We start from the raw sequence: 24,882 nt of genomic DNA on the forward strand, positions 1-24,882 counted from the left end.
TGTACTAAAAATACAAAAATTAGATGGGTGTGTAGATGCACGCTTGTAATTCCAGCTACTCGAGAGGCTGCGGCACACGAATCGCTTGAACCTGGGAGGTGGAGGTTGCAGTGAGCCGAGATGCTGCCACTGCACTCCAGCCTGGATGACAGAGCAAGACCCAGTCTAAAAAAAAAAGAAAAAAAAGGGTGAGGGGTGGTTCTCAGCTCTTGGATATGTGATCTTTCATCTCAGCCTCTTCTCCCTCCTGTCCTCAGAAGTAGTACTGCTGATTCTATTAATTATCACATCATGGGCACTTAAAGGACAGTAATCCTGTTTTGTTTTGTTTTGTTTTTATAGAGCATTCATTTTTTACATGCCAGTCATTTATTATACCTTCTGAGCAGGGAAAGGCAACAAATGTTTCCATCTCAAACTTTCTGCAACATCAGTTCCTAATAGAAGCAGTGATCAGCTATTGCAGCTGCTTTTAAAATCACTGAAAGCCAGGCAGCCCATCACTTCTCTGCTGAAAAGATTTGTCTCTGGGCCAATAGGGTTAATTCTCACTGGCAGAGTAGAATTTAGTTTTTCAAGGCTTTTATAACTAAAGTTATGAGATAGTGCTGCCTTTCTTACCCTCAGATTATAATCTGAAACGGAAATCAGACCTTTTAATCCTATTGTTAGGATTGCCCTGCTGAAATATTCTGTGTGCGCTAAGCCTCATTTGAACTCAGTGACCTAGAATTTAGATATTGCAGCAAATTAGTGCCATAGAATACTTGGTAGGCTGGGATGGAATCCTAGACTTTTAGAGGAGAAAAGTCTTAGTAATTCGGTAGATCACTGAAGCCAGTGAATTTGAGTTACTTTAAATTGTCCCATAGCTTGGGGATGGCAGGGTTGAGACCAAAATCAAGGACTAATGACTTTTAGTTTATATATATTTTTTAAGATAAACTTACTCTGTAACACGGGCTGGAGTGCAGTGGTGCGATCTGAGCCTCACGGTAACCTCCGACTCCTGGGTTCAAGCAATTCTCATGTCTCAGCCTCATGAGTAGCTGGGATTTCAGGCGTGTGCCACCATACCTAGCTAATTTTTGTATTTTTTAGTAGAGATGTGGCTTTCAACATGTTGGCCAGGCTGGTCTTGAACTCCTCACCTCAAGTGATCCACCTGCCTTGGCCTCCCCAAGTGCTGGGATTACAGGCATGAACCACCACGCTCAGCTGCAGTTTCTACTGTGCCAGTGGTCCTAAAAATTGAATGTGTATAAGAGTCACCTTCAGAGTAGGGGAGCTTGCAGGGCTCCTCCCCTGGTGTCAGGAGAGGATCCCGACATTACGCATGTCCAGCCCATTGCCCGGTGATGCGGATGCTGCAGGTCCGGGAAACATACTTTGAGAACCACTGCACGACACTGATGGGAAGCAAAATCGAGCTCATATCATAAAGGACACAGCTTTCTCTCCTAAGAATGTACATTACAACTTGAGAAAAATACCTGTTTATGCCGGTATACAGGTGTGCCTTGACGTGAGAAAACTCAAAAACTAGAGACTAAAAAAGCAAATTCAAAACTAAAGATTTACATGACCTAAAAATTAATTCTGTGGCTAGGAAAATTGCAATAAACAAAACAAAGTATTTGCCTTCATGGTACACGCAGTCTCTAATGGGGCGGACAGACAATAAACAGATGCCTCTTTACTGTAATATCAAATACATTCAAGAAAATAAAGAGGACGTTGGACTATGCGAATGAGCCTGGGGAAGGAAGCCCTCTCAGCAGATTCCTGAATGGAGTGAGGGATTCAGCTGTGCACTTTTCTGCAGGAATGGCTCTCCTGATGGAGGGACCTGCAAGGCAAAGGCCCTGAGGTGGAAGGACGCTTGATGTGCTCAGGAAACAGCGGAAAGCCCAGTGAATAGGGAGAGTCCTAGAAGGTAGGTCAAAGAGGGAGCCACACAGCGTGTAGAGCCTTGTATGCTACAGGAAGGAATTTACCTAATTTTAAAAATATGATCTAATATTTAAAATATTTTAATCCTGCTTTAAAAAAATATTAATATCATTAGATTTTTCTCTCCGGAAGGACATCATATAAAAAGAGTACAATAAAAATATAAGCAATTTGAGGTGATCAAGATGCAAGGCTCCTGCTGCAGAACTGAGATGCTGAGGCTCTCAAGCGATTGTGGGAAAGTTGTTACGTACCATGAAGTATTTGAGTCTCTTCCTGATCACAGTCACTCCTTTCTTGGAAATGGAGATTTTTTTAAAAGGAAAGAAGGGAGTCGTGGGTGTATTAAGGGGAAACTACCCCTGGGGGCAGAGCAGTGATCTTTGACATATTTCCTAACCTCTCTGAGCATCAGTGTCTCCATCTGTGAAATGAAGATGTTGGACCAGTTATTATTCTGCAACGTCCTAACACTCTGGTATTCTGGGGTGTGGCTAATGCTGGTAGGACCTGGTGTATGGTCATTTCTTTGTGTGAGCATTGGTGGCTTGCTTGATTTGGGGAAGTGAATATTGGTTGCAGAGGCAATGGAAGGAATTGATCATGGTAACAGGCGCCCTGGTGGTGAAGAAGGCAAGACAGACTGGTTTGAGGGAAATTTTCAGTGAATGAATATGCCTGAGAAATTGAAGTCTTATAAAAGTAGCCAATGAGTTTGTATTTCTTCCCAATATCTATTTCAGCTGGTAATCAGAAACCAGAAGAACTGTGTTTGTTATTATTCTGAAAGATAGAAGGAGCTTTCCGGGTTATAACTTAAGAGCTTTTGAATAGCAACAGTTCAAGCCTCGTTTGGCTTAAGAGCCTTGAGAATTATCCCAGCCTTGTCCCATGGTATTTATTTCGGGAAAGTTTGCACAACTTGCTGAGTGGTTTGGTAGGAAATGAAACCTCCCTTGCAGGCTCTGTTTGCTTCTGTGCTTGGATTATATCCCTGTCTATTTGAGAGCCCTGGCAACCCTAATCTGTCCCACTGAGAACACTGTTTGCTTTTTGCCAAATACTTCCAGATTTTAGTTTAAACTTTGATTTTTAAAGACTAGCACAACCAGTAGGTTATATTATGTATGTGTCACTGGTTTTTGTTTTTTGTTTTTTTGGGACGGGGTCTTGCTCTGTTGCCCAGGTTGGAGTGCAGTGGCACAATCATAGCTGACTGCAGCCTCAACCTCTCAACCTCCTAGGCTTAAGTGATCCTCCCTCCTCACCTTCTCGAGTAGGTGGGACTACAGGTATGTGGCACCTCACCCGGCTAATTTATTTTTGTACTTTTTGTAGAGATGGGGTTTCACCATGTTGCCCAGGCTTGTCTTGAACTCCTGAGCTCAAGTGATCCACTTGCCTCAGTCTCCCAAAGTGTTGGAATTACAGGCATGAGCCACTGCCCCCAGTTGTCTGCACAGTGATTTAACAAATGGTGCCATTTCTCAGTAAAATGGTAAAGAACCAGCTCTAGATGCAGAATGCCTGGGTTAGAATCCAGAAATTACTTGTAATTTCTGGGACTTTGGGCAAGTTATTAGGTTAGTGCAAAAGTAATTGTGGTTTTTGCCATACTTTTAATGGCAGAAACCACAGTTACTGTTGTACCAACCTAATAGCAAACTTCTCTGCCTCAGCTTTCCTTCTCTGCTAAATAGGAGTAATAAACTTTACTCCAACCCCTCATAGGCTTGTTGTGAGGATGAAATGAGTTAAGATGTTCCTAGTGTGTAATGTTTCCATAGAGTACCTGCTATCACTGTTGACGTTGTTGTTATTTAATTGCCTCAGACTGGTTTAGAAATGAGGGAACCGAAGTTAAGCAATGCAGCAACAAGGCAGCTGACCAACCTTGTCACCTGGGCCTCCTGAGTCACCCTCCAGCCTCCTGGCATGCTCCCTGCTGTGCCTCCGTTGGTCCCTCCATTGGCAGCAGGCTGCCACCCAGCTGCTATTCCAGGCAGCTGTGAGTTGACTTTCTCTTCAGGAAAGAGAAATGAGAGCGAGAGAAAGAGAGTGCACTACAAAACACTTATTAGCACTGAAACTTTGGAATCTTTCCAAGTGACAAGAGTAGGGACATTCCAAATATCAATAAGCAGCAAAGGGATCAAAGTCATTTTGTGTAAATCTTCCAGGCTGCTTATTTGTGCCATTTTGCTACATCGCTGCTGAAGGGCCCCAGTTGAGTTTTACAAGCAAAGCTAAACATTGCCTATTGTAATGAAACGTGAAACAGCAGATTCCTTTTTTTGTGGAACATATCCATAAAATTGTTTTTATGGCTAAGTTTGTTTTCAAACGAACTTTGAAACAGTGCGTGCCTTGACAAAAATGATGGCGTGACCCTGTTCAATAAATAGTGTGGGAAAATTGGATATCCATATGCAGAAGAATGAAATTGGACCCTCCCCTCTCCCCATATACAAAAAGCAACTCACAATGGATTACAAACTTAAATGTAGGACCTGAAACTGTAAAACTACCAGAACAAAACATAGGGAAAACACTTCAAGACACTGGTCTAGGCAAAGATTGCGTTGCTAAGACCTCAAAAGCGTAGACAACTGTAACAAAAATAGACAAATCAGATTATATTAAACTAAAATGTTTTGGCACAGCAAAGGAAAGAACAAAGTGAAGAGACAACCTGTTGAATGGGAGAAAATATTTGCAAACTATTCATTCACCAAGGAACTAATATCCAGAATACACAAGGAACTCAAACAACTTGACAGTCAAAAAATAAATAATCCCATTAAAAAGTGGGCTAAGGACATGAATAGATATTTCTTAAAAAAAAGACATACAAATGACCACAGCTATATTAAAAAAAAAAAATACTCAACATCACTAAGCATTAGGGAAATGCAAATCAAAACCACAATGAGATGTCATCCTACCTCAGTTAGAATGACTATTATTACAGAGGAAAAATAACAGATTCTGGAAGGATGCAGAGAAAAGAAAACTCATACACTGTTGGTGGGAATGTAAATTGGTTAAACTACTGTGGAAAATAAAATGGAGCTTCCTCAAAAAATTAGAACTACTGTACATCCAGCAATTCCACAGCTGGGTGTTTATCCAAAGGAAAATAAATTGGGAAGTCCTAGCTAAAGCAATCAGACAAGAGAAAGAAACAGCATCCAAATTGGAAAGGAAAAAGCCAAGTTATTCTTGTTTGCAGATGATATGATTTTATACTGGAAAAACCCAAAGACTACACTGCAAAACTATTAGACTGATAAATGAGGCTGGGCACAGTGGCTCACATCTGTAATCCCAGCAGTTTGGGAGGCTGAGGTGGGCAGATCACTTGAGGTCAGGAGTTTGAGACCAGCCTGGCCAACGTGGTGAAACCCTGTGTCTACTTTAAAAAAAAAAGAAAAAAAAAAGCCAGGCATTGTGGCACATCCCATAGCGAGGCGTTGTGCCTGTCATCCCAGCTACTTGGGAGGCTGAGGGAGGAGAATCTCTTGAACCTGGGACGCAGAGGTTGCAGTGAGCCAAGATGGCACCGTTGCCCTCTAGCCTTGGTGACAGAGTGAGACTCTGTGCATAAAAACAAACAAACAAAAACTGATAAGCAAGTTCAGCAAAGTTGCAGGATACAAAATCAACATAAAAAATCAGTAGCATTTCTATATGCCAATAGCAAACCATCTGAATAAAATGAATCAAGTAATTCTATTTACAGTAGCCACACATAAAATAAAATACTTAAAGTTAACCAAATAAATAAAAGATCTCTACAGTGAAAACTCTACAATGAAAACTATAAAACATTGATTAAAGAAATTGAAAAGGACACACACAAAAATGAAAACATTCTTTAACAATATTGATTCTTCTAACCATGAACTTGGAAGAATATCCATACTATCCAAGCAGTCTACAGATTCAATGCAATCCCTATCAAAATACCAATGACATTTTTCACAGAAATAGGAAAAAAAATCATAAAGTTTATATGGACCCACAAAAGACCCAGAATAGCAAAGCTATCCTGAGCAAAAAGAGCAAAACTGGAAAAATCCCACTACCTGACTTCAAATTATACTACAGAGCTATAGGAACTAAAACAGCATGATACTTGCATGAAAACAAATACACAGACCAATAGAACGGAATAGACAACCCAGAAACAAATCCATACATCTACAGTAAACTCATTTTTGACAAAGGTGCCAAGAACGTACATTGGGAAAAGGACACACTCTTCAGTAAATGGTAGTGGGAAAACTGGATCTCCATATACAGAAGAATGAAACTAGACCCCTATCTCTTGCCATATACAGAAATCAAAATGGATTAAAGATTTAAATCTAAGACCTCAAACTATGAAACTACTATAAGAAAACATTGAGGAAACTCTGTAGGACATTGGGTTGGCCAAAGATTTCTTGAGTAATACCCAACAAGCACAACCAACCAGAGCAAAAATGAACAAATGGGGATCATATCAAGATAAAAAGCTTCTGCACGGCAAAGGAAACAATCAGCAAAGAGATAACCCACAGAATAGGAGAAAATATTTGCAAACTACCCATCTGACAAGGGATTAACAACCAGATATATAAGGAGCTCAAACAACTCTATAGGAAAATAATCCAATAATCTGATTTTAAAATGGGCAAAAGATACAGGCGCGGTGGCTCATGCCTGTAATCCCAGCACTTTGGGAGGTCAAGGCAAGAGGATTGCTTTAGCCTAAGAGTTCAAGACCAGCGTGGGCAACATGGGAGCCCTCATCTCTATTGGAAATGAATGAATGAATGGGCAAAAGATCTGAATCGACATTTCCCAAAAGACATACAAGTGGCAAACAGGTATATGAAAAGATGCTGAACATAGTTGATCATTAGAGAAATCCAGATCGAAATTACAATGAGCTAACTACCGTGAGCTATTGCTGCACCCCAGTTAAAATGGCTGACATCCAAAAGATAGGCAATAACAAATGTTGGCAAGGATGTGGGGAAAAGGGAACCCTCACACACTGTTGGTGAGAATGTAAATTAGTATAACCATTATGGAGAACAGTTTGGAGGTTCCTCAAAAAACTAAAAATAGAATTATCATATGATATAGCAATCCCACTGCTAGGTATATACCCAAAAGAATGGAAATTGCTGTATTGAAAAGGTATCTGCACTCTCATGTTTATTGTAGCATTATTCTCAGTAGCCATTATTTGGAAGCAACCTAAGTGTCCATCATCAGATGAATGGATAAAGAAAATGTGGTACATGTACACAATGGAGTACTGTTCAGCCATTAAAAAAAGAATGAGATCCTGTCATTTGCAACAACATGGATGGAACTGGAGGTCATTATGTTAACTGAACTAAGCCAGGCACAGAAAAACAAACTTTGCCTATTCTCACTTATTTGTGGGAGCTAGAAATTAAACTCATGGAGATAACAGCAGAATGATGGTTACCACAGGTAGGGAAGGGTAGTGGATTGGGGGAAAGTGGGGAGGTTAATGGGTACATAAATATGGTTAGATATTAACAGAATAAATAAGATCTCGTATTTGATAGCACCACAGAATGACTATAGTCAACAATAATTTATTATACATTTTAAAATAACTGAAAGAGTGTAATTGAGTTGTTGGTAACACAAAGAAAGGATAAAGTGATGAATACCCCCATTTACCCTGATGTGATTATTCACATTGTATGCCTATATTAAAATATCTCGGCTGGCCACAGTGGCTCACACCTGTAATCCCAGCACTTTGGAAGGCTGAGGCAGATGGATCACTGGAGCCCAGGAGTTCAAGCCAACCTGGACAACATGGCAAAAACCTGTCTCTACAAAAAAATAGAAAAATTAGCTGGGCATGGTAGTATGTATCTGTAGTCCCAACTATTCAGGAGACTGAGGTGGGAGGATTGCTTGAGCCAGGGAGATTGAGGCTGTGGTGAGCCAAGATCACACCACTGCACTCCAGCCTGGGTGACAGAATGAGACCATTTCTAAAAACAACCCCACCAAAACTCATGTGCCCCATAAATATATATACCCACTATGTACCCCCAAAAAGTAAAAACAAGGAAAAGAGCTGGGCGCAGTGGCTCATGCCTGTAATCCCAGCAATTTGGGAAGTCAAGGTGGGAGGATCACTTGAGGTCAGAAGTTCGAGACCAGCCTGGCCAACATGGTGAAACCCCATCTCTACTAAAAAATACAAAAATTAGCTGAGCATGGTGGCATGCACCCGTAATACCAGCAGGAGCCTGAGGTGCGAGAATTGCATGAATCCAGGAGGCAGAAGTTGCCATGAGCCAAGATTGCGCCACTGCACTCCAGCCTGGGCGACAGAATGAGACACTATCTCAAGAGACAACAACAACAACAAGGAAATCAGCATATCAAAGGGATATCTGCACTTGGACTATTTACAGTTCACAATAGCAAAGATATGGAGTCAACCAAAGTGTCAATCAATGGACCAGTAGATAAAGAAAATGCAGTACCATATACACAATGGAATACTATTTGGCCATAATAAGAATGAAATCCTGTCATTGCTACATAGAGGGAATTGGGGGTCATTATGCTAAGTGAAGTAAGATCAGCACAGAAAGATGCCACATGTTTTCACTAATATGTGGGAGCCAAAAAAAAAACCCAACAAAAACCTGATCTCAGCCGGGTGCAGTGGCTCATGCCTGTAATCCCAAAACTTTGGGAGACTGAAGCGGGTGGATCTGGATCTTCTGAGGTCAGGAGCTTGAGACCAGCCTGACCAACATGGTGAAACCCCATCTCTACTAAAAATACAAAACTAGCCAGGCATGGTGGTGCATGCCTGTAATCCCAGCTACTCAGGAGGCTGAGGCAGGAGAATTGCTTGAACCCGGGAGGCAGAGGTGGCAGTGAGCTGAGATCGTGCCACTGCACTCCAGCCTGGGCAACAGAGCAAGACTCTGTCTCAAAAAAACAAAACAAAACAAAACAAAAAAACCCTGATCTCATGAAGACAGAGAATAGAGTGGTAGATATTAGAGCATAGGATGGGTGTGTGGTGTGGGTGGGCAGGGTGGGGTGCAGATAAAGAGAGTAGAAACATATCATTAGATCTACAAATGAATAAACCACACTATTGGATAGACTAGGGTGACTATAGTTAGCAACAATGTCTTTCCATTGCAAAGTATGTAGAAGAGAGGACTTTAAATGTTACCCACACATAGAAATGATAAATATTCAATGTGAAGGATATCCCAAATGCTGACCTGAATTACAATCTATGCATGTAACACATATTCACATGTACTCCATAATAAGTAAAATATTTTGTGTCAATTAAAATTTTTTAAACATATTTTTAAAAGGAAAAAATGATGGTGTGAAGTTTTTAACTTATTCTGTGTTTAGAGCTGTGCTTCTCAAACTTGGATGTGTACACGGAACCAGCTGGGGATCTTGTAAAGGCAGCTTTTGATTCAGTAGGTTTGGAGTGGTGCCTGAGAGTTTGCATTTCTAATATGCTCCTGTTCCCCAGGCCACTCTTTGAGTTAGCCAAGACATAGGCTGTCAAAGTGTTGTTTCAGCTACATCAGAATCTGGATAGTACCATGGCCGGGCATGGTGGCTTACGCCTGTAATCTCAGCACTTTGGGAGGCTGAGATGGGAGGATTGCTAGAGTCCAGGAGTTCGAGAATCTGGTTAGTACCCTGCTATTCCAGGCAGTGACCAGCATCCTGCTCACTGGGCCTGAGTTAGGAAGTAGCTAAGAGGTTTTTATACTCTTCGCATCTCCACAGCTCCACTGCATTCTTGACCTATCTAAATGAAGAGGTAGGTGGGTTTGGTGGCTCACACCTGTAACCCCAGTTTGGGAGAATTGCTTGAGGCCAGGAGTTTGAGACCAGGCTGGGCAACAGAGTGAGACCCCATTTCTGTAAATTTTTTTTTTTTTTAACAAAAAAAGAAAGGAAAAAAAAAACCCTCTTAATGGTATAAATATGTTGGCATATAGACTTTTGAATGACATTTTGTGTCTTTAAAAGGAAAGCCCACACTTTTTAATTAGAAGTAAAAGCTTATGTAGAGACAAAGCTGAAGGATGTTTCTAATTTGTTTTGCATTCACTCTTTTATATTCCTTTAAGTGCAGATTTCAGCTGATACTTAACCAAAGGAACTACCTCAGAGGGCTCACTGAGAAAGATCTACACGTTTTACATCTGGAAATTTTAGGTTGTAATTAAAATTCTCATCTCTTAAATTTTCCAGAAGATATAAAGTCTTGGCTAGGATGTGGAGAAATTGGAGCTCTCGTGAATTGCTGATAGAGATGTTAAATGGTACAGCAGCTTTAGAAAACAGGTTAGCAGTTCCTCAGAAAGTTCAATGTAGTTGCCATGTGACTCAGCAATTCCACTCCTCAATATATACCCATTAGTATTGAAAAATGTGTCTACACTTGCTGAGAACAACTTGGTCGTGGAGACGCTAACCCAGCAGCGCTAGAGGAATTAAAGACACACACACAGAAATATGGAGTGTGGAGTGGGAAATCAGGGGTCTCACAGACTTCAGAGCTGAGAGCCTCAAACAGAGATTTACCCACATATTTATTGACAGCAAGCCAGTTCAAAAGATTTACTAAAAGTATTCCTTACAGGAAGTAAAGGGATGGGCCAAAATAAAGGGATGGGTCAGGCTAGTTATCTGCAGCAGGAGCATGTCCTTAAGGCACAGATCGCTCATGCTGTTGTTTGTGGTTTAGGAATGCCTTTAAGTGGTTTTCCACCCTGGGCGGTCCAGGTGTTCCTCGCCCTCATTCCAGTAAACCCACAACCTTCAGCGTGGGTGTCATGGCCATCACAAACATGTCCCAGTGCTGCAGAGATTTTGTTTATGGCCAGTTTTGGGGCCAGTTTGTGGCCAGATTTGGGGGCCTGTTCCCAACATGGCCCCCGTCTCTCTCTCTCTTTTTTTTTTTCCAAAGTGATAAAAGCAAAGGCTTCTTTATCACAGTGAGCTGCTTCTCACAGGAGCCAGATTCTGCATCTAAAGACTATACAAATACAACACAGATTAAAAGCACAATCATCATTGAAATCACAGAGCTTCTACATGTTTTTGTCCATTTTAATGGGTTACTAGCTGCTAATCTGTCTGCAGCTGCTTCAAGCACTCCAGTTCCTGGCATTAAGGCCAGGTGTGCCCGGGATGCTTTAAATGTTTGTTCTTTTTGTTTTGCAATATCCAAAGACAAATTTGTACAGTGTCCTTCTAGATGCTTTTTTATTCTTTCTCAAAATTTGATCTTATTAAGAGCTATTAATAGTTTCCTCAAATCCTTATGTTTAGCTCCTACAGTGGGCCATATCATTTGAGGTTGAGGTGCCACTATACCACCATGTTTCCATGGTAGGAAACATGGAACTCTTGCCGTATTTCTTATCTTTCTACCATTGGACCATTTTGTTCAGATCAGCTGAACATAGTGTGGCCGTGCATGCAGACTGAGAGGTACAATTCAAGCTAAACATTCCCTTAGGGGACCAATCAATAATGATTCCATAGGAATCGTTGTGCAGCACCTCTGCCTGTTCTGCAATGCAGTCTTCCCAAACAAGTACATTCACTATTTCTGGCCAGGTCCAATTCCATTTACAAATCGGTTTTCAAGGGCGGTATGCCTCAATTATAGGAGCAGATTTATAATGGTAAATACTGAGATCAGAAAACATGTGTAACTGTGTCATAGAGTGATTACATCCAGGCATTATTGCCAGCCAAGATTGATAAATATGCCCAATAAGTATAATTGTTCTCTGTGTCAGCCCTTGTTGAAGGAATACTCGTGGCAATGGTGATCACCACTATCATAGCTACCATTCAATTACTCACTGTGACTGGTTGTCCTGCTTTCCTCAGGTTTTCTTCTGCCATCTGTGACAGCTTCTTGATGTGTTCCCAAGTAGGTGGCTGTGTTCGATGGGTGTTGCTCAGGACAGTTGGGGTCCTCCTCAGCATCAGTCCTGACATGGCTGCAACCCAGGGGTCCTTGGGATCCTCCCGGAATCTCTTCCTCGGCATCTGGCTCATGATAAGGTTTCAGGTGTCTTGATGGTATCCAAATTGGCTGCTGATTCTGGCCTGGAGAAACACAAGCATAACCTCCACCCCAAGTTATTATTTTACCTGTTTGTGAAGTTTTTGTTATCGAATTTCTCCTCCAAACCAGTTATTCTGCTTCTGTCTTTGCAGCTGGTTTCTGTAGATGCTGTTCAGCTGCTGATAACATCTGGCCTTTAGGCAGACTCAAAAAATTTGAAGTCAATAATGCAAGATTCAATTGCATATGGGGTGTTCTGTAGTCCCTGTTTCTCCCCTTTTGCTTTTGCAACTGCTGTTTCTGGGAGAGATTCATTCTTTCCACTATGGCTTGTCCTTGAGAATTATATGGGATACCAGTAATGTGTTTAATATTCCATATAGAGAAAAATGTAGCTAGAGGTTGACTAGTGTAGCCTGGGGCATTATCTGTTTTAATAGAAGCTGGAATGCCTATTACCACAAAACACTGGAAAAGGTGACGTTTAACACCGGCAGAAGATTCTCCTGATTGGCATGTAGCGCAGACAAAGGGAGAAAAGGTGTGCACACATACATGTACATAAGCTAGTCTCCCAAACGAGGGAAGATGTGTGACATCCATTTGCCAAAGAGAATTAGGTTCCAATCCTTGAGGATTAACTCCTCCTGGAAAAGATGAGGAATGCACCCTTTGGCAAGTTAGGCATTGCTGGATAATAGCTTTAGCTTCTTTCAGCATTTGTAGTTAATTGTGTGGAATGCACCACGTATGAAGAATCAGAAATCACATTAATGGGCATATTAAAAGCAGTCAATACCTCAATTACAGCTACAAGCTCTGCTTTTTGAGCTGAAGTATAGGGTGTCTGAAAAACTTTACCTTTTGAGCCAGAATAAGAAGTTTTACCATTACTAGACCCATCTGTAAAGACATTTTCAGCACCTGCAATTGGTTTAAATTTAGTTATTCTAGGGAGGATCCAATTAGTTAATTTGAAAAATTGAAACAATTTCATTTTAGGAAAATGATTATTGAGAATACCCACAAAGTCAGCTAAATGGGTTTACCAAGTAAGACTATTTATAAAAACTTGCTGTATTTGTGCCTTCGTGAGAGGGACAATAATTTTTCCAGGATCATATCCATGTAGTTTAACAATCTGAGTTTTCCCATTTTCTATCATAGTAGTGATTTGATCCAAATAAGGAGTTAGAGTCCGTGAATTAGTATGTGGAAGAAAAAGCCACTCTACTAAGTCCTTCTCATGGACAATAACACCAGTAGGTGAATGCTGAGTTGGAAAAATTAGCAAATCTAGAGTCTTCTCTGGATCTATTCTATTTATTTGAGCTTTATGGACTTGCTTTTCGATTAGCTGCAGCTCTGCCTGAGCTGTTTTTGTTAATTGCCGAGGGCTAATGAGACTAGGATCTCCTCTAAGGATAGAAAATAGATTATTCATGGCATAGGTAGGAATGCCTAGAACAAGTCGTATCCAATTAATGTCCCCTAGTAATTTTTGAAAGTCATTTAATGTTTTCAATTGATTCCTACGTATGGCTACTTTCTATGGCCATAGAAAGTAGTGTCATTTACTAAGGTCCCCATAAGTTGTATAACTGAATTAATGGCTCTTAAATCAGTTAACATTCTCCATTTACCTGATTTTTTCTTAATAACAAAGACTGGAGAATTTCAGCGGGAAAATGTTGGAGCTATGTGTCCTTTTTCTAATTGTTCATTAACAAAGTCCTCTACAGCCTCCAGTTTCTCTTTACTTCGCAGCCATTTTTCTATCCACATTGGCTTATCTGTTAACCATTTTAAAGGTATAGGTTCTGGAGGCTTAAAAATGGCCACCATCAAAAATGATATCCTAAACCTTGGCGGGAACTTTGTCTTTCTGCTTGAAGCAGTTCCTTCAAACCTTGCAAATGTTTTCCTAGTCCCATACCAGGGACATACCCCATTTCATGCATCATATGTTGACTTTGAGGGCTATATAATTGTTCTGGAATCAGAACTTGTTCTCCCCATTGTTGTAGTAAATCTCTTCCCCATAAATTTATAGGTACAGAAGTTATAATTGGTTGAATAGTCCCAGGTTGTCCATTGGGCCCTTCACAGTGCAAAATATAACTACTTTGATATACTTCAGGGGCTTTCCCAACTCCAACTATGTTAAATTGAGTGGGTTGAACTGACCACGTGGACAGCCAGTGCTGTAGAGAAATGGTTAAAATGTCTGCTCTTGTATCTACCAAACCTTTAAATTTCTTTCCCTGAATAGTTATTTCACAGGTAGGATGTTTGTCAGTCATTCTATTCACCCAATAAACTGCTTTGCCTTGTTTATTTGTGCTTCCAAATCCTCCTGTTCATTTAATTTCACTTTTCCTCATTTCCACATATGGCACAATGAGGAGCTGTGCTATGCGCTCTCCTGGCTCTGCTTTCCAGGGAACAGAAGTAGATATAACAATTTGAGTTTCCGCATTGTAATCTGAATCAATGACTCCTGTTTGCATTTGTACCCCTTTTAAATTTAAACTAGACCTTCCTAGAAGTAATCCTATCATTCCCACTGGCAAGGGTCCATAGACTCCTGTTGGGACCTTTTGCAGGGGTTCCCCAGGCAGAAGGCTCACAGCTTTTGTGCAGCATAAATCTACTGTGGCACTACTGGCTGTGGCGAGGGACAGACATTGTACAGGGGTGAGGGAATGGCCTGAACCAGAAATATCCCGGTTTGGAATGGGACCTGGGATGGGCCCCTTACGGTGTTTCCCAAATTTAAAAGGAAATGGCTCAAATGTAGCTATAATATTTCCTTGTTGATCTGGGGGGTGTATCCTAACAGGGAACTGCCAGGCCTCTAAACCACTCTCTCATCTAGCTTGCTGAATTCCTGTCTGAGTAGAACTGAGAGCGGTCACTCGAGGCGCTGCTCAAACAGTCACTGGGGCAACTACTTTTTGCCCAGTGTCGTCTGGAAATGAAAGATCTGGAGGGTCAGGCCACTCTTTTTCTTCAAAATAAGGAGGGGATGCAGAAGGGTAGGGATGAACCTCTTCCTCCTCTGCCACTTTAGCTTTAGCTGGCAAACAAACCTTTTCTGTTACTTCTTCTGTTACTTCATTAGACTCTCCTTCCTCCTCATCATTAGTGTGAAAAAGCTCCAAGGTGGAACAAACCAGAGCCCACACTTGTCCAATTGTTACCCTGATGCTTCCAAGCTCCCCTTCTTAGTCACCATAGGGATTGCTTAAAAGAGTACTCGGGTGTCCTCCAGCTTAGCTCCACATTTTCCAACTGTCACTCCAGTGACCCTTCAACCTGGATTCGAGCCTCCACGTTGGGCACCACTTGCTGAGACCAGCTCGGTCGTGGAGACCATAACCCAGCGGTACTAGAGGAATCAAAGACACACACACAGAAATACAGAGTGTGGAGCGGGAAATCAGGGGTCTCACAGCCTTCAGAGCTGAGAGCCTCAAACAGAGATTTACCCACATATTTATTGACAGCAAACCAGTCACAAGATTTGCTACAAGTATTCCTTATGGGAAATAAAGGGATGGGCTGAAATAAAGGGATGGGTCTGGCTAGTTATCTGCAGCAGGAGCATGTCCTTAAGGCATATATTGCTCATGCCATTTGTTCAGGAACGTCTTTAAGCAGTTTTCCACCCTGGGTGGGCCAGGTGTTCCTTGCCTGCATTCTGGTAAACCCACAACCTTCAGCATGGGCGTCATGGCCATCATGAACATGTCACAGTGCTGCAGAGATTTTGTTTATGGCCAGATTTGGAGCCAGTTTATGGCCAAATTTGGGGGCCTGTTCCCAACAGCCATATGACTCAGCAATTCCGCTCCTCAGTATGTACCCATTAGTATTGAAAAGTGTGTATACACAACCACTTGTACGTGAATGTTGGGGCAATGATAATAATCCCCAGTAAAAACAACTGAAATGTCCAACAGATAATGAATAGATAAACAAAATATGGTATATCCATACAATGAAATATTATTAAGGAAGGAATGAAGTACCAATGCATACTGCAACATGGATGAACCTTGAAAATATGCTAAATGAGAGAAACCAGACACAAAGGACTGTGTATTATACGATCCCATCTTTAAAAGGAAATGTCCAGAATAGGCAAATCCATAGAAACTGCAAGTAGATTTGTGGTTTCCTGGGAGTTGGGAAAGTAGGGAAATGGGGAGCGACTGCTAATGGATAAAGGGATTTTTTTTGGGAGGAGATGATGCAAATGTTCTAGAATTAGATAATGACGTTGGTTGCCAGCTTTGTGAATATACTAAAAGCAACTTAATTGTGCATTTTTAAAATGGTGATTTTTATGGTATGTGGATTATAACTCAATATAAAGATTAAATTCTCTTTTTATTTTGTTTTTTGGTCTTTGTTTAATTTGTTTTTATAGAATTATGTTTTTAGTATATACATTGCTTTTAATGGTTTATTACAGAGTTTCTTAACCTGGGTACTACTGATTTTTTTTTTTTTTTTTCTAGACAGGGTCTCACTGTCACCCAGGCTAGAGTGCAGTGGTGGTGTGATCACAGCTTACTGTAGCTTCTACCTCCCAGGCTCAAGCTATCCTCCCGCCTTAGCCTCAGGCTCAAGCTATCCTCCCGCCTTAGCCTCCCGAGTAGTTGGGACTACAAGCATGTGCTACCAGACCTGGCTAATTTTTAAAATTTTTTTTTTGTAAAGACAGGATTTGGCTATGTTGTTCAGGCTGGTCTTGAACTCCTGGGCTCAAGCAGTCTGCCGCCCTCCACCTCCCAAAGTGCTGGGTTGCAGGCGTGAGCCACCACACCCAGCCCACTACTGATATTTTGGTCTGGATAGATAATTTGTAGTTGTGGGGACCTATCTTGTGCATTGTAGAGATGGTCAGCAGCATCTCTGGCCTCTGCAGATTAGATGCCAATAGAATCTCCCTCCTCTCCCTCTTCCCTAGTCCATAATAAAAAATGTCTCCAGACATTGCCAAATATTCCAAGGACAAGGGTGCAAAAGCACCCCCAGTTGAAACCATTGGTTCTCTTTAGTCTTCCTGCTGAAAGTCGAGCTCCATAAAGGCAGGAACTTTGTTTTTTTCATTATTGTTTCCTTAGAACCATGTCTCACACATAGATACCCTAATGTTATAGTAAATATATGAATGAATACTTTTAGCTATAGAAGTAGCAGTACTTGTAAAAATATACAACTATAGAAATATCAAAATGATACGATACTTGAGTTAATTCCAATGCCTTAGAATTAACATTGTTAAGAATACCATGTTTGGCTGGGTATGGTGGCTCACGCCTGTAATCCCAGCACTTTGGGAGGCCGAGGCAGGTGGATCACTTGAGGTCAGGAGTTCAAGACCAGCCTGGCCAAAATGGTGAAACCCCATCTCTGCCAAAACACAAAAATTAGTCAGGCATGGTGGTGCACACCTGTAATCCCGGCTACTAGGGAGGCTTAGGCACAAGAATCACTTGAACTGGGGAAGTTGAAGTTTCAGTGAGCCAAGATTGAGTCACTGCACTCTAGCCTGGGCGACAGAGCGAGACTCCATCTCAAAATGTAAACAAAAACAAAAAACACTATGTTTAAAGAGGACAGGTAAGTTTTATCAACTTATTGCCCTCGCCCCCTACCCCATCCTAATCTGTGAGTTCTCTTTATTTAGAGAGAGTTGCCAGCTATCCAGGACACAGGCCATCAGAGGGCACCAGTCATGCTCTTAATGAGTCATGTGCTGGCCTTGGGCACCATCTGCTTCCTAAGCCTGAGATGACCCCACAGATGACTGCCTGCCATCTAGATAGAGCGCCCCAGCCTGTGAGGATGCTGACATTTATCAGTCACCGCATACATGAGAAGGGAAATCTACTCACCGTCATCTACATATCAGGTTCTGCCACTGGCTGGTCATGTTTTTCTACCCAAAAGAACCTAACTTTCCACTTGAGTATCTTATTCAAAGTTTGCTGTGCTTCTGGTTCACATTCCGAGGCTAAATGTTAATGACTTGCTGCTGCCAAACCCTGCTTTGGGGATGATCACTTCTGTGAGAGGTGCCAGAACGTCAGCTTCTCAAGTGTGGGCGTTAGACAAGGCTTGTCTTGGGTGGTTTATTGTGGTTTGCTACTTGTCTACGACTTTGTTCCCAAGTTTCCATTCAATGGAAACACACATAGCTTTTACCCCTCCTTTCCCCTCTTCGTTTTTTAAGCAGTGGTGGTTCTGATTTAACTTTTGCTACTGTGTCCTTTGTGAACATTGAAACAATTCCTTTTAGCAAGCAACATGTCACAGACTCTGTGCCGTGCTTTGTGTTGGTGAGGATACAATAATTGGTGGCATGTTTTGAGTGTTTATTTCCCACTTCACACTTTACAAAGTGCTTTTGTACGTAATTCCTGTATACCTCACAACACATTTTACTGACATGGAAATGGAGATAGAGCCTAATAAGTAAGGAAGCATAGATTCAAACCTAGATAGTCTGAGTCCTTAAGGTTACCAGCACTACCTCCCTAATATCCTGCTTCTTGTTATACTTTATCATCTGACTAGATGTTTTTGTCCCTCTTCTAAGCTTTGATAAAGCTATAAGGTTGGAAGCTTTAATTTTTCAAAATCACAGACATTAGGAATAAGAACCAGAGTCCCTGAAATTAAAACGTTAAGATGACTTGATATTCAAATTAGATACAGAAAAGAAGTTAGTAGTGTGGTTTTCCCACCCTGTTCTTCTGTACATTGGTGTTTATTCCACTCCTGATTAATAGCTGCTTCTAGGCGTAGGGTTGGAGAATGAGACAAAAAGGAGGCAGGGGTCCTATTTCTAGGAGCTTCCATTCTCTCTGAGGGGAATAAACTAAGTGAGGCTGCTCTTTCAGTTGGTTGTTCAAGTGTAAGATGCCCAGATTGAATATATAAGTGCTTTCATAATATACAGGAGATGGGTTGGTAGGGAATTGTCAACAGTCACTTCATTGTCTGATTTGTGCTTATTTCTTCTGCATTTGCGCACCTTTCATACGAACAGGACAAAGCTGACTATTTTGGTTTTCTTTTATGTGATAACTCATTGAGCAAACTCTTTCAGGTTATAGATGCTACATTCCAAGTTAAGTAGTAAAATGATTTTCTGACTAAAATTATGGCAATGATTCATTACTGTATTATATAAAAAGTAAGATATTTTAAGGAGTTAGAGCAAGCAATAGAGATCAAAATGACTTTCTTGATAGTTATTCTTTCTTATTTTGCATTTTTTTCTAAACCTAGCCTGCACATTTTTAATAGTAGAATATGGTACAATATATATAACATGTATAGTGTGTATATGGGTGTGTGTGTATATATACATAGTATATAGTATCGAATATTTAGTAAATTTTATTTTACTTCTAACTCGTTACTGAAGAACCCTCATTATTACACAGGATATGCCCACAGAACTTATTGAGAATTTCCCAGTTGTAGACCACAATTCTAGCATGTACTTCAATGAGTAATATGTCAGTGACTCTGATAAAATTAAGTAATTCCTTTAGAGTCTGCATCAAGTAGAATGAATGAAACCTTAGCATGATGGGAGGGTTCAGGAGCTGATACATTTTTGTATTTTCTGAGAGTCTTAATTACATTTTACAAATTACATGGATGGTTGAGTTGGTAAGAAGTATGTGAATTTTGATGGCTTTTTAATTTTGTTTTTGTAGCAGTTGTTTGTATCCATGTGTGTTGGTGCCCATATGTATTGTTTGGGGTTTGATTATTCTCTCAAAACCAAGTTTACCGTAAAAAGTTTGAATTTTAGTATTTCTTTATTGAGTAGTGAGACATTCCAGACTGTGTGCTGGCTTTTACTAAAGTCATTTGTTTTTCTTACCTGTGGAGAGGTATATTCTTGAACCCTTTAAACAGGTCTCTACTTTGGCCTAAGACCACATTAGAAAACTTTTTTGAAGTCACTTATTATATGCCATATAATAAAAAGTTATATGGTATATTCTCTCATTACATTTTAGCCACAATGCCCATATGTTAAATAAGCAAACAAACTATATGTGGCAATTAAAACTTGAAAAGGATAGCCTGAACTGGCTCTTAGAAATGTTTAATCAGATAATATCCACTAGAACTTAACAGTTCATCCTGTGGATCATCACACACAAAATACCCAACCCTGCTGTAATTCAGGGTTCTAGCAGGAATAGGTAGCATCAAATAGGATAATTGATGAGAGCTTAAGAAAGGAACTATTTACAAATATGTGGCCAGGTTAAGGGAAACCAGTAAGGTTGGGAAGGCCGCCCAGGATTCCAGCAACAGTGAGTATCTATTTCTACTCTTGACGTGAAGGGGCAAGGAGGGAGAGCTGCAGCTGTGGCTTTGGGAGAGCCGGCCTGGCAGAACTGTGGTCTTCACAGAGGAAGGCAGCCACTGCTGAGGTGTGGCCAGGGAAGGAGGGGAGGAGATGATGCCCTGAACCCTATTGTCATTCTCACTGGGCAAGCCCAGCCAGGAGCCAAAACACAGGGCAGCCCATTGGATACAGTTCATTAGGGGACTGCCTCTGGGCAGAGGGCAGACCTGGAGGGGCAGAGAGAGCACACAGCATTAGTGACTGTCTCCCCAAGAGCAGACTCACAGACTGTGTTTCCTGGCTTTGCTTCCATTTCCCAGAAGTGCATACCCAGTGAGAGGAATGATGATACACAGTGGAGCTCCTTGTCTGGGTAAATGGATCGTATACACTTCTAGCTAAAATGATCAGTTTTTCCCTTTCCTGCTTTTCAAGATCATTCCTATGCCTGTGTGTTTTAGAAAGCAGAGCAGAAGCTTTCGTGTGACATCAGAACACAGCAAACACCTGGATGTTAGAGTTTTCTTGCAGAAACACCTTGAAATAACGTTTAACTGAATTACATGAACTAGCAATGGTTTTACTAGCAAAAAATATAGTATTAGATGCATGCAGTGTAAAATCAAAGCCAAGACTATCCTTATAGAATGAGCTGTTTCTAGTTATTTATATTTGTTTGTACTTTGTCCGTTTTATCTGTAAGAGCAGTTAAGTGATGCAGCTTTAGGTAAAATACATGAAGACAAAATAATGAATTTGGAAAATTCTGTCATTCTATTTTCTCAGCAGGACGCAAGCATTCTGCAGGATAATAGTTGGAAAGTCCCCAGAATAGAGAAAAAAAGTCACTTACTGATCTAAACTCTCAATGGGAGAGGCAGGACAAAATAAAATCTCTCACTATCACACACAATTTATTAAAACATATGCAATGAAGCTTTAACTAACTGGATCCCTCAATAAAATGTGTTTCAGCCATCAAATATGTCAATTCAGGTTGATATCAGGGATTTTCTTTTAAAAAGCTGTGTCTAAGAAAATTCTGCTCTGGGAATGGAAATTGAGCGCAACTTCCTAACACCTCACTTCTGCCTTGTGTTGATCGGGGGCCTTCCAAGTGATGATCCTGAAACTCTGCATTTCCCAGATCATTTGTAGAATATCATATCACGTTCACCAGACTGCATTGACCAATGTACAGGAGTGGCCTACAATAATGTTTCACTGGCAGATGGTCTGCAGTTCCAACCACCCATACATAGACTATGTTATGCAGAGGTAATCCAAGAAGCCTCAGAGTAGAAAAAAGTAAAAATATCACATGGGGAAGGGGTTAGTAACTCAAAGGGGCACATGGAGAACTTCTGGGGTGCTAGCAGGAGGGTTTTGGGGTCTCTGACCACATTGTTTCTTGATTCGTATGAAAGAAAAATATTTCATTTGTGAAAATTTAGCAAGCGATACAATTATATGTGTAGCTTTCTTTACATGTTATATTTCAATCAAAAGTTAAATATAGATAAATATAATTGATTGATTGGGGTGTGTGTATATGTACATGTGCAGTAGATACTTCCTGGTATGTTTATCTTTAGAATGGGATATGGCTACTCTCTTATTTAGATACTTTTGATTTAGTTTTTAGGAGATGGCATAGTGAACAGCTTACAAACAAACACAAAGAAATTAAGAAGTTAAACATTAATCAATTTTAGGGCTTAGTAGTAATCCAGGGGCATTTCAATTAGTATCCCTAAACATACAATTCAATAATTGAAGAGACTCCATATTCCCAAGAGCAATTAATTATGTTACATGTACTATTACTAAGGCTGGGAAACTTTTAGAAACCTTCCACCAAGGTTAATAATAACCTTACTGCTTAAAAGTGAACTTACTGTAAAATGAAGCTATCCCAACAATGTTGAGAAGTGGAGTAATTTATTGCACTCCCAATATAGTTTGGTTAAGCTATATTGAATCAGAAATTCCATTTAAACAAGTCACTATGGCCAGGCGTGGTGGCTCATGCCTGTAATCCCAGCACTTTGGGTGACTGAGGTGGGTGGATCACCTGAGGTCAGGAGTTTGAGACCAGCCTGGCTAACATGGTGAAACCCCATCTCTCCTAAAAATACAAAAATCAACTTGGTGTGGTAGCACACGCCCGTAATCCCAGCTGTTCGGGAGGCTGAGGGAGGAGAATCACTTGAACCTGGGAGGCGGTGTTTGCAGAGAGCCAAGATTGTGCCACTGCACTCCAGCCTAAGCAACAGAATGAGACTCCATCTCAAACAATATAAAAAAATGAAAAGTCACTACATTCCCAGATTATTGCATGCAAAGTTTTACTGTAATGTGAAATTACTTATAAAATAAATTGTGACTGTAAATAGATATTACACATAGATTGCTGCACAAATACAGAAGTAGTTGCAGTGAGTAGAGACAGGTAAGCTAAAATAATTAAACATTAGAGCCAAAGGAACCATTAGAAATTATTTGACTTGATCCCCAGCCTTTACAATGGAGGAAATTTAGGCGCAGAGAGGTTAAAATGACTTCCCAAAACACACAGATCATTATGTTATGGCTGATTTGCAATGAGTACTGAAGTATTCCTATTTGTTGATATGTCCCCCTCACTCAGCCAAGTTATTAAGAGAAGAAGTCTGGAATCAGACCAACTTGGGTTTAAATGTCAGCTATCGGACTTTCCAGTTGAATGTTACCCTGGATTTCAATGACAGATCCTACCCAATGAGAAAATATTATCTGGACATTAATTCAGAGGTACAGACACTAAGAGACTTCATGAGAGGTATCCTGAGGTCACATCCCTAAAAGAGGACTGAGGCAGGGGAAGAACTAGAAGACTCATTAACCTCTCTACAGGATGGAAACTGAGAGAAGGGAAACTTGCCCAGATTTTGCAGCCATCTTGGCCTCTGGGCCTGACCACCCAGTGGAATTGTACTTTGCTTCTTTCTGCATGCAAAAGTGCCCTTCATCCCAGGACATGCAGGGATGATTGATTTGGCATTTGGATATTATCCCTTCCTCTAATGCCCAATCTAAACATGCTGATCATGGTTCGTGCTCCCAAGTTTCATTGAGTTCTGGAGTCTTAATGGTGGGCCTTCTCTAATGCTGTTTGCACTAGAGCGTAGACACCTGCCATTTAATGAAGAAAGTAATAGAACTCACCTTTAAAGAGCTGTCATAGGAATGAAAAACAATGCATAAAAGTGTGTAGTCAGATGCTTGACCCACATTAGACACTTATCAAATATTGCATGCAACTATTGTTACTCAGATACAACATAACAGTGGGCATTGAGTTGTCCAAGAACCTTGGCCACTCTTTGACTTAGACAAGACTTTTTTTTTTAGAGCATATCACTTTAAAATGGTGAAATAGCTGTGGTGAAAACACTAGACAATAGGAAAACATTGATAGAGACATATTACTTAGAAATTCAATCTAGTTGGGACTTTCTGATTTGTTTCATCAAGAGATAAATATATGACTGAATCTTACTTTTTTCAAGCCTGGTCTTTGGGGCTAGAAGATCAAACTCCTGCTCCATTATTTAACTACAGCTGTCAATGAGAAAATTCTCAGACCATCCTGAGCCTCTGTTTCCTCCTCTTCAAAATGAGATTGATAATAATGCGTAGTCAGTGGGTGTTTGTGGAGCTCAAGGAAGAGAAATTGTACATGAAATGGCAGGGAAAAAAATTTGTTGGAGATGAACATTAAAGAGTAGAAATCTCAAGGAGATTGTGTTTACTTCTTTCCAGTTTCCATCTTGCTGCTGCAAAAGGACACGTGGAATGCCTCAGGGTCATGGTTACACATGGTGTGGATGTGACAGCCCAAGATACTACCGGTATGTGGTTTTTAATCTCTTAAGTCAGCAGGCCAGCACTAGATTAGGTATCAAAAGGTGATACATATTCATTATGGAAAATTTAAGGCCAGGTGTGGTAACTCACCCTATAATTACAGCACTGTTGGAGGCTGAGGTAGGTGGATCACTTGAGGCCAGGAGTTCGAGGCCAAATTGGCCAACATGGTGAAACCCTATCTCTACTAAAAATATAAAAATATGTAGCCAGGCATGGTGGCATGCACCTGTAATTCTGGCTACTCAGGAGGTTGAGGCACGAGAATCGCTGGAATCCTGGAGGCGGAGGTTGCAGTGAGCCAAGATTGTGCCACTGCACTCCAGCCTGGGCAACAGAGCAACACTGTCTCTGAAAAAAAAAAAAAAAAAGAAAGAAAAAATTAGAGTCTACAGATAAAATTTAGAGTCCAAAAGAAGAAAAGAGAATCACCCCCAATAACTAGACTCTGACATGGGTTCGTTGTGTAGCCTACTTCTGTGTTTTCATCTTTCCT

General features: G+C 40.7%; 1 protein-coding gene across 7 annotated transcripts in view; it reads left to right on the plus strand.

Moving 5' to 3' along the window:
* Positions 1-24,882, plus strand: part of RAI14 (retinoic acid induced 14) — a 175,507-nt gene that overhangs the window by 112,027 nt on the left and 38,598 nt on the right. For all 7 annotated transcript variants that reach the window (XM_017959471.3, XM_021939277.2, XM_021939276.2 and 4 more), the window contains one exon: positions 24,282-24,370. In XM_017959471.3, coding sequence (XP_017814960.2) covers positions 24,282-24,370 — 89 coding nt within the window. The remainder of the gene's footprint in view (positions 1-24,281; positions 24,371-24,882) is intronic.

This window comes from Papio anubis, chromosome 5, assembly GCF_008728515.1.
Source record: "Papio anubis isolate 15944 chromosome 5, Panubis1.0, whole genome shotgun sequence".
NCBI classification, from domain to species: Eukaryota; Metazoa; Chordata; class Mammalia; order Primates; family Cercopithecidae; genus Papio; species Papio anubis.